At 33.1% G+C, this 11,698-nt stretch overlaps 1 protein-coding gene across 1 annotated transcript in view; it reads left to right on the top strand.

Moving 5' to 3' along the window:
* The window catches only part of LOC106472585 (cytochrome P450 1A1-like), an 11,612-nt gene extending 5,484 nt beyond the window's left edge, over positions 1 to 6,128 (top strand). Inside the window, exons 3-6 of the mRNA XM_022401145.1 lie at positions 973 to 1,152; positions 2,509 to 2,602; positions 4,119 to 4,274; positions 5,855 to 6,128. Of these exons, the coding sequence (XP_022256853.1) occupies positions 973 to 1,152; positions 2,509 to 2,602; positions 4,119 to 4,274; positions 5,855 to 6,128 (704 nt within the window). The remainder of the gene's footprint in view (positions 1 to 972; positions 1,153 to 2,508; positions 2,603 to 4,118; positions 4,275 to 5,854) is intronic.
* Positions 6,129 to 11,698: the final 5,570 nt, after the last annotated feature.

Raw genomic sequence — 11,698 nt, forward strand, 5'->3', positions numbered from 1 at the left:
TAACTGTTATACCTGATGTACGTTTTTTTGGGGGGGGGGGTAATGAAAGTGTTCCAAAACGCGACATTAATTTCTTGACGACCTGATACATACATCGTACACGAAGCATGCGCTTATCCCTAGTGATAGTTAAATATTAAACAAAAAATAAATATTAAAGTATCTTAAAATATAACGTTTGTCAAAACGACATAAAATTTGTCTCAGAGAACAAATCCAAATTGAGGATATCAAACTACAGATTAGTTTTCTAAGCAGGTTCTCACCGTTAAACGGTATTTAAATGCTAGGACGCAGGTATACGCCATTTTGACTATGTGTCTTATAAAAGTTATTTTTTTTATCTTTTTACCCCGCATATTTGAATTAGATTACATATATACACGAGTTAACAATCCTTTCCTTGTGTTTAGAACACACCATAATCTCCAAATGTTGTACATCAGATGATAAAGACCAATCCAGGAAAGGGGAAAACTCTTTTAGAAAGTTTTTTTTTATGGATTTTGTTATTTTGGGAATGAAAGGTTAACACAGCGGTCGTATAAAGAACCCTACTATATTAATTTGAGCACCATGTAAAATAGTGGATTAGAACAAAATACTTATAATGCAATGTAACCTCTTACATATAAGTGGAACAGGGATATAATAATCGTATCATTGTTCTGGCAGAGATTCTTACAAACATTACCTTAATCAATTACATAATTATGTATGTATAAAGAACTAAATGCAGTTTTATTGTTACACGAAAGTTGTATGTCGTATTCATTCACAATTATCTAAACATTGTTTGATTACACCAATTAAAACTGAGCATTTGTTATAAAGGAACATAATGCCTTATTGTTGTGGTCAAAAATATAATGCCTAATAGTTACTTAAAACACTATACAATATTAATAATAAACAAATACTTAGACTGTTGTCCTCGTACTCACTTAAATATTGTTACTGTTTAATTCACAGCATTCAGGGATAATACCCCACAATTTATCAAAACTGCTGAGTGGCAGAAGAAGTATGGTCCTGTGTTCACGATGTGGATGGGTGGTCGTCCTATTGTCGTTGTTAACAACTGGGACGCCACACGTGAAGCTCTCATTGTAAGGAGGAACGAAGTAATCGGGAGAAATATATCTATACTTGGTAAGTTTGAAGATGGTTGAAATCAAGTGTTAAAAAACTCTGGAAATAGTTCTACTGATTGATAACTATGTAAAAAGTCTGCAAGTAGTTCTATCTCGTGATGTGAAAACTTAACTCTACATTTTAATTAGAAATAAGATTTATAAAAACTCTGCACGTAGCTTTAATGCTGGATAAAAAATATCTGCACTTAACTCTACAATTTAATATTAAAGTGTGAAAAACACTGCACGTATCTCTAGCTTAGTATCAAGAGTCTATAAAAACAATGAATATTCAGATATCATTTACAGATTATGGAAACGTATTCGAATTACCAGTCGCGATAAACAAGCTTCTATAATGTCCACACATCTCTCTAGCTCTCACAACCGATGTAATTCCATTGGACTTTCTTGCCCTCGATCTTATTAAGCGCATTATTAAGCATGCGCTTCGAAGTAGCTTGTGTAAGACATTAGTCGGTTTTAGAGAAGTTGCACAAAACTGGAACACACTGACATAGGTTTTTTCGGAATAAACTTAATCTCAGGGAAGGATCTCTACAGACCATTATTAAGAAGTAAATAGAGCACGATTTCCATCTCCAGGGATAATTGGGTCTTCAGTAGTAGTCTGTCAGATCTGATAACCATTTCCAAGAAAATGCAAATTAATTTTCGTAGTTCTACTCCTTAGTATTAAAAGTGTGTAGAAAATGGACTTATTAATAAATTATGACTTATGAAAGAGAACAAATTATATATTCCTTTTATATCATCAATGTCTGACAAATAATAAAATGAAATGTTCAAACTAGAGCATCATACACATAGTGATAATAATGATGTGTAAACTGAAAAAGTTTCGGTCGGTCAGTTTCTATTTACTAATAGTTACATCTTTCTGAAGTTAACAGCTTGAGTAATCAACATAATTAAAACCACACAAAATAATCTCCCATACACATAACCTTCAATCGGGAGGTCTTTTGTCCCATCTACTTGCCGAGATGATGAAAGTTGGTACAGCTGCGAACATTACCCTTAGCTGTTTATGGTTGGGTTTTGTTTCATAATTAAATGAAATGTTTAGTTTTGTTAAGAACCTGTATAGTTTATTTCATGAGTTTTTTTGATAACATTAAGTTGTGAACTATAAAACTGGAGCTGTTTATGGTTGGGTTTTGTTTCATAATTAAATGTTTAGTTTTGTTAAGAACCCGTATAGTTTATTTCATGAGTTTTTTTGATAACATTAAGTTGTGAACTATAAAACTGGAGCTGTTTATGGTTGGGTTTTGTTTCATTATTAAATGAAATGTTTAGTTTTGTTAAGAACCCGTATAGTTTATTTCATGAGTTTTTTGTTGGATAGGTAATATTTTCAGGCAGGAATATGAAGACATCATATTTGCTGATTATTCTCCAGAATGGGAAGTTTTGCGAAAGATCGCGCACTCTGCTGTCAGGTTAGTTAATATTAATTATAATAGGAAATAAACCTGTTAACGAATTTAAAACATTAGTTTTTTTTCGTGTAAAACAAAGTTTTAAAAATTAGTTATTCGATATAAAAAACGTAAACAATGCTTGGTTGAATGGTCCAGTGAGACACTCATGTGTGTTTTTATTCATCATATTATTTCAAGTAAAAGGTAAATCCTGAACATATATTTTAAACGAAACCCACAAAAAAAAATTCCGATTTAGGAAAAAAAGGTCTTCTCATCCTCCTAAAACAAAGGTTCGTGAATTTGCTACACCACTATTTCAAAACGATTTCAAGGAGGCTCAGCAGTAATTAATTGCAAGTTGCATAAAATATCAACATTCCATTGCGAGGTTCGAAGGCTCCAATGGTACAAATCAAACTTCTCCAGTATGTTTAGCTACCTCAAGGGAAGGTCTTTACTAAAAAAGAAACCCCAATAAAACACGCGCCCGTAATATATTCCAGCATGGCACCTCCGGGATCCTGAAGAGGAGGTCAGGAACACAAAGTTCGATGTGAAATTTGAATGTAGCGACACTTAAAACCTCCTTTCTATACCTCACCATGCCTGGTGCCCCCTACGGGCACGTATTAGTCCCTCGATAGGGGCTACGACGTACTACTCCGATTCCGCCCGATACAAAGTAAATTAATACAAAAGGCATTTTAGGTTGGGTGCTGACTGATAGAGTTAATAGCAATTGTACAGCAATTCAAAAAAAAAAGACGCCAACCTAAAAATATGATCGAAATTATCGCTTCCATGCGAGTTTAAGAACACCATTACAATCAATCAAATAATAATGCCTATTATTTTCTTTATTTGGTTTGACATTAAAAGTAGTAATTTATTTTAAAAATGGGCATTGTAGTTTAGTAATTACTTTATTATAGAAATAGAACCCACCACTTTAGTGTTAATGTGACAACCATATGTATTCTGACACAGTAAAATCGAATTATTTATTTTATATAGTCATGTGAAATGTTGACGAAATTATTATATTTGTTGAAAAGTTTACCTTAACAATGACGTTACCTTAATCGAAATATTACAAAGGAAGATTTAACTATGACGTAAGAATTGGAATTTTTTAGAGAAAATTGTACGCTAATGTGTGACGAGTGACATAAGTCATTCATGTACAATATGACCGCGCAACCTCACTGCCTACAGATCTTGTGATCAGGAATGATAGAATCTTTTTATACGTAGGTCATGTTTACACGACTTCGGAATCAGTCTTCTAAGTAATCTAATTCCACAAAAAGTTCCTTTAAAGAATATATCTACATACAAGTTTCTTTCTACGGTCCACTTTTTACCGGATCGATATTGTTTTACAGTAATTACCTGTAGCTTCTGATCCAGCAACGACAGCAGTCACGAACAACTGGTTGTTAACACGAATCCATACAACCTGTCATTTTATTCTTTATTTTAATATCAATATGGATGTCACCTGTTTATTGTTTGAATACTCTTTCACTAGGAAATATGCTGTAAGTGAAGAACTTGCTGAGCTTGTACAAGATGTTGTAGACGCTAGCGTTCGTAAGATGCTTAAGGAAAAAGAGCCTTTTGACCCTACCCTTTACATCTACTTGTTGATCTATAACATCGTAGCTTCCTCAGCGTTTGGGAAAAGGTAAGAAATTAAGAGCCCCAAATCTTTATAGCTTAGTCAGGGGGTCGACAACCCTTGAAAGAATAATAGCTTTTTGTTGTTTTGTCCAAGAACAAAACATTTCGAGAGGCGCAACATGTCTTAGGCCTAACATTACATTTAACTTTCAACTTCCTAACGAGATCTCAACACACCCGCTTACATTTCACATTTTAAAATTGTAATTGGTTGAAATTATTGTGTTGGCAATAAAGGCTTTAGAATTTGAATGTAACATGGATGCGGGTGTGAAGTGCAACTGTATCCTGCTTCTTTTATTAACAAAAAAGTTCAAAGAAATAAAGCAAACATGATATCATTCCATCTGTATGACAGAATTATTTTTTCTTTTTGTCGTGACAAACGAGAATTTAAGTGTGTTTTTGGTTGGGGGGGGGGGGGAATATAACGAGCCACATGCGGCTTGCGAGCCACGGGTTGCCGAACCCCGAACTAAAGTATAGATCTCCCAAACATAGTGATCAGGAGTAATTCATATTTTGTTTGTTGTTAAGCACAAAACTACACAGAACACTGTCCACCGCGATTATCTAAACAAGATTTTGGGATGAGGATGGTAAAAGTAGTTTATATACGTTAAGAAATTTAGCCATATTTATTAGTAAAAACAACGTTATGAGGTTTTGTAATGGAAATTGGCAAGTCTTCAATGTACTTTGCAATACTTTTTAAAGGAAAATAATATTCGTAAAACCTGCAACGGTTCAGCGGTAGGTCTGAAAGCTTATAACGCTCAAAACCGGGTTTCGATACCCATGATTAGCATAGCAAAGATAGTCCATTGTGTAGCTTTGTGCTTAACAACAAACAAACAACATTACTAAAGTGATTTTTAAATTTATTAATTTTATACATTTGCTAAGCCACTGTGCTATGTTACCAAGTCGTCCCATTAAAATAAACATTAGTTCAATCTTAATTTACAAGGCTCAAACATGGATTGAATATTTTCTAGTACATAAAACTTTTAAGAAAAGTTTCACAATGATAAATATTCAGTGCTATATATTTGCATTAATTATAATCAGGGTGCGATATGATTGTGGCCGAAGGAAGCTTTCCTTAGCTCCGCTGTTTTATCCTAGAACTGAAGCTTCAGTGTACTGAAATCTGCACACTTTAAGTCACTTATAAAGGGTTCTCATGTGAAGTGTCAAAGCCTGCCATCCCATTCCATCTTTTTCACTCCATGCCACTTGAAAATTAACAAATTGCACCCAGACCCTAACTATTTATTTTATAAAGCTGCAGCATCGATTCTTTTTCATTTGAAAGTTGGGTGCAGATTAGTGGTTTACAAGCCCATATCCAAGGATCGCAAGCCAGTGTTGAAAAACATGCTTCTTATTTTGTAGCTGTGGGCACACTATACGAGTGATGGTCGAATTACACAATTCGGTGAGGCAAAAACAGTATAAAAATTGGCAGCAGACATTGTTGAATAATGATTTTTCATCTATTCTATCAGTTTAAAAATAGAAACAGTAAGTAGCTTTGTGTAACATTTTCAATGAAACAATCTTTTCTTGCAATTGTTGTAGATATGAAGAAACTGACCAGGAATTTCTAAACTTGAAAGAACCAAGTGAATTATTCTTATCAGAGTTCAGTAGCGGTATTCCAGGGGATCTCATTCCATTCCTGAGGATTTTTACCATCCATAAAGAATGGAAAATTAAGAAAACCGTGGATAAATACTTTGCTGTTTTAAAAAGAGAATTTATGGAACACAAGGATTCATATAAATCAAGTAGGGTGTTGAAAATCATAAAATTATTAACTATACAAAAACTAGTATACAGGTTGTTTTGGTAGAATAGTATTTAATTTTACTTATATACATACAATTTAAGAAGAACAAGGGATCTATTGGTACATCTACACCATCCCATCTGCCATACTAATATCCAAAATATATCACTTAGAGCCAGCTCTTATCATTAAAGTTTTTACCAAGCCTTCCCTTAGATTAACTGCATCTGCCACTTGTTAGAAAAATAAAGATGTCTTGGTTGAAGATGACTCTCACCTTGCCAAAATTTATATTTGTGTTCCATAGTCTTACAATTCTCACAGCAACAAAAAAAAGGAAAAACAAATGATGATACATCAATACTATCCATTCCCATAATACTCTTAAAACACCTTAATCAAATCCCTTCTAATTCTTATTTTTTTCAAGAGGAAACAACTTCAGGAGATTTTTAATCTATCCTCATATGACAACCTTCCTACCACAAGTATCATCCTAGTAACCGTCCACTGAATCCTTTCCAACAATTCAGTATCTTTTTCTAAGGTAAGAAACCCAAGACCAAACACAGAACGTGGCCTAACCAATGACAATACAACCTCTTGTATTCAATATTTCTATAGGTACAGCCTAAAATACTGTTTGCTTTAATGGCTTAAAAGAACGATCAATGAGAACACAGAGATCGTTTTTTCCATAGCCCTGTTAACATCATTCCCATCAAAATTATACTCATAATTCACGTTGTGATATTCTTGTCTTTATCATAGTTAAAAGTCATCTGCCATTTATTTGCCCAACTCACCAAATAATCCAAATTTTTTTGTAAAGCAGCATCATCCTATTTACAGTCAGCAACACCCAAAAGTTTAGCATCATTTCTTGATCTATTTCATTGATATAAATCAAAACAAGCAAAGGTCTTAATACTGAGTCCTGAGGTACTCCACTTGTGACATGGATCTAGCTTAACCACATTCCATTTATAACAACCCTCTGCTTCCTGCCATTCATCTAGTTTTCTGTCCAATTTGTCAACCTATTCTCCACACCTACAAAAACAACTTTTTAAGAAGCCTTTCATGTGGCACCTTGTCAAATGATTTCCAAAAATCCAGATACATCAAATCCATGCCCATACCCTTATCCAAGTAAGCAGTAATCTCTTCAAAGAATGTCAAAAGATTAGTAAGGGAAGATTTTTTCCCTTGTGAAACCAGATTGGCTATCCAATAAACTTTTAAGTTTTGTTAATTGATTTTGCAAAACATATTTTTTATCAGACTTTCAAAAGTTTTTTTACCAGTGATGCAAGACTAATATGTCTATAATAACTGGGATAAAATTTATCACCCCCCTTAAAAAATGAAGTAAAATTAGCCAACTTTCAACCTTCTGGCACCTACAAACTATTTGAAGACTTACATAATATAGTAACAAGTAGCTCGCATATCCAATCCTTAACCTCCTTCAAAACTTTGGCAAATATTTGTCCCAGGAGCTTTAGTAGTCTTTAAACTTCCTAGTTTTTCTCAACAAGCTCCAAATTAGCATGACAATCTTGTTTGCACATAGCTCAGAATCAGGAATATTGATTACATTTTCATTAGTAAGAACTAAACAAAATTATCTCATAATCATCAGCTATTAGCATTCATTTATCATCCCGTAAAGTCCTTATCTTCATCCTAAAATTTTCCTTGCCCTTAATGTATTTAAAGAAACCCTTACTATTAATTTTTACATTTTCAGTTAATACTTTTTTTCATAGTTTTTAATTTCAAATTTAGCAACACTCTTTTAATCTTATGTAATATTTCAAATCTCCAATCATTTTAGTCAACTTAAACTTCTTAAATTTATATTGCCTCTATTTAATCTTATCTTTTATACCTTCTGTGAACCAACTCGTTTTTTGTTTTACTTGCAGCTACCCTTTTTTCTATAAGGAACATGCTTAACTTGAATATTTAAGAATCTGTTTTTAGAAATTTTCCACATTTGAACAGTATCTCAAGTTTATTTAGTAACACAATTTACAGTAGATAATTCTTGTCTTATCTATTCACAATTTGCTTTTTTGGAATTTGGAACCAAAATCTCATTATTTCTTATCTCCATATGCAGAAAAACATCAAACCTAATCAAATAATTATCAATTCCTTCGATATATTCCCCAATCTCCAACCTATCAATCATTTCTGTAATAGAAGTTAACAATAAATCTAAAATAGCACCGATTACAGTAGGCTCCCTAACCAGTTGGTAAAGAAAACCATCCTGAGCAGTTTCTATAAACTTCTCTCCCTTATAATTTACCCAACACCTATATACCTGAAATTGAAATTTCACGTAATTTATAACCCCATTAACAGTTTATCTCATTGTTGAGTTTTTCATTAATTGAAACAACCTCATCTGGTGGTCTGTAACATTCCAACTAAAAGCCTTCATAACCTTACAACCATGAATAGAAACCCAAACAGATGCAATCTCATTGCTATTAGCTTTGATATCTTCAAATTGAACAGGATACAACACATTTTATATATAAAACCATTCCTTTCCTTCTATCTAGTACTAAATTCATATTAAACAACATATAACCCCCTTATTAAATTCCTGTCATCAAATCTATCAACATTTAACGAGGTTTCAGTTATTTGCAGTACATCATATTCACCTGTTCCAACCAATGCTCTAAAGTCATCTATTTCATTTGTTATATTCCTAGCATTACAATGAATAACATTTTATCTTACAATTAAAACTACTTTTTACTTTCTTCCTACACTATACTTTTTTCTACATTTTCTTCATTATTTTAGACCTCACCACTGTCTAGTCCTAGTCTAAAGTTGCTGTTACAGTTCAATTAAAAACCATTGCAAACAAACTACCCTTTACCCCTATTTAAATATAAACCATCCATTTCAAAAAGCTCCCTTTTCCCACTGAACTTATCCAACCAGGCAATCTGCTCATCCTTGCATATTAACCTAAGCCTAGTATTCAGTCCTAGTGATTTACTTATAATTTAATCCCCACAATTAAGTTTAGGCCCTTTTCTCTGAATGCCTTTGTTAATACCTTGTATGTAACAATTAGGTCCTCTGATCCACCCTTCCCTACATCATTTGCCTGGGTGTACACTACAAAGATTGCATCATTACTAGTGCCCTTTACTATATCAGTTATATGCTTCACCCCTGTGCCTGGATAGCATAATCTCATTCTTTTCTCCCTTCTAGCCCCATAACTATCCCATTCATGTGTTGTACTAAAGAACCATCTATAACAATAGATGTGTTTTTCATTCCCATCTTTATCTGTTCCTGAAGTCTGTTACTTAGTAGAACCTGCTCATTAAAATTAAATCCACTATTAGTATTACTAGCCTTTTTAGTACTGTTTATAATTACATGAAACTCATTAATAACATTAACCACTGTATCCCTTGCATGCAAAAGCTTAAGTTCTTCAAATCTTGCTGCCATTTCCCAGTTTACTCTTCTCTTTATCCTTTTATTCAACCCAATGTGGGATAGCCCCAATTTTTCTCCAACCTACAAACTCCACAGTTTCAATACAAGTTTTCTTAATAGTGCATGCTAGTCCCGAGTTACCAAATAAAATTCACTCTTTGCACTAATTGCACCTTACAACTTGTGAGCGCTTAGCACGAAGTACAGTTACAAGTATTTGAAGTAACCTATTGACAACACTTTATAGCTTAATATTAAATTTAAACACACTACACTATTTTATCGCTACTTTATCTTCTCACTAAAGTAATTAGGTTTATTCTTAAATATGAAGTGACAAATAACTAGCCTTTATATTATGCTTATGTAACAATACAATATTTAGCTTGTTTTAGAACTTACTAATAATTTGAATAAATTTAATATTAGTTAAATTATAACTATAGTCACTCGGCAAGTGAAACTGTATATTACATAGTATTAAACTGTAGGTAAATGTAACACCAAAATTTCTATTAGTTTTAGTAGCATTAACCATAACCAATACCTGTATTTATACCAGTGATTCATTACCAACGTCAGTACTGCAGCTAAAAGGTATACAGTGATCCTAATTCTAGTTGTACGCAATCAAATGCTAATTTAAACAATTTACTAATATATTAAATTATCAGCACCCTTTAAATAAGTATGGAAACAGCCATTTAAACGTTTAAGTTGAATACGTTCTGCGTCTTAATTAGCTAATAAAAGAGGAAACTATTGTTACGATAGCGGAATTCACGTGACGTTGGTAACACGTAATGAGTATCTAGAAAATTCGGGGAACATCACGAATAATCCAGTATTTGCTAGACGCTCTCTATTCCTGTATATAAGTGCACCAGATAAAGCGAGACAAGTTAATCGGAACTTGAATTGCAGACAGGTAGAGATAGAGACGGACAATTGAGTCAAGCGCGGTAGTGACCGTAAGTAAAGTGCGTGAATCGTTGTGAATTATAGCGTGTTATAAGTTAAAGTGACTGGAAATTAAGTGCATTGCAAAGTTGTATTGAGAAAAAATTAACTAGTTTTATTTAAGAAAGGACTTGTATCACTGAAGTTATTCGGAAAGAATTTCTACGGACAATTGGCAAACGAACACAGACTTAACACTATGTTACACTTTTATTATCCTACTGCTAGTGCTACTACTAGGAGAAATCCAAGTAAAATCTACATAAAACAAAAAACCTAACGATCTAGTATTAAGCCTAATGTCGTAACTTTATTGGTTATACCTCTAGTAATAAAACCTAAAGGCGTCCAATCCCAACTAAACTTACTAAAATACATCAAATCAATAATTCTAGACTTCAAAGATACTTAAATAATACTTATACCTTCCAGAAATACGATGTAATCTATAACTACAAGTATTTCAAAAATGCGAGAAAAATTAGCGGCACTGCCTTTGAAACCTGCTATTTTATAGCTTACCTTGAAAAGGGTAGCTTAACTTAAATTCAGTACGTGCCAAGAGGGCAAGCCAGAAAGTTCACGATTGTGGGTGTGTTCTCTATTTGATGATTATAAATTTGTAATATGTAAGCTATTCTTTGACCTAGTCAGTTACCGAAACCACTCCTACAAACATTTTACAGTGTGTTCAAGTCAGCTATTACAAAAAAAAACAACCTCAAATAAGCAGCCTCAGAATAAAACAACCCCGAAAACCCACAAATTAAAGTGACTTAAAAAAAAGAAACAAATCCAATTCCGCTTATTATTACTCCACACACACCTCTATTGAGGGATGTTTCTATCACGTGAATAATATCACTTTAGACGTTGTAAAATGAAACCCTCCAACTACTGAATTTAAGTTGCAACTCTACAGGTCTTTCAGGAGATTAATCTTTAAGGTTGCACTTTTTGTAATGAAGTTACACAGTTGAACTGAATAGCATTTTTTTGCTCTTGATTGATGTTTAATGTACTTATATATTCATCAACGTTTTGTGGGGGTTATTTTAACGCTCGTGTAACTTACAGCTCACCTTTTGTTTGATGTTGGAGATAACCACGTGACAGTTAAATTTTTAAATGAACTTTTTATCCTTTACATGAATCACGTAATAATATTGTACATTGTTGCTTTGTTC

The sequence above is a fragment of the Limulus polyphemus genome, unplaced genomic scaffold (assembly GCF_000517525.1).
Source record: "Limulus polyphemus unplaced genomic scaffold, Limulus_polyphemus-2.1.2 Scaffold5443, whole genome shotgun sequence".
NCBI classification, from domain to species: domain Eukaryota; kingdom Metazoa; phylum Arthropoda; class Merostomata; order Xiphosura; family Limulidae; genus Limulus; species Limulus polyphemus.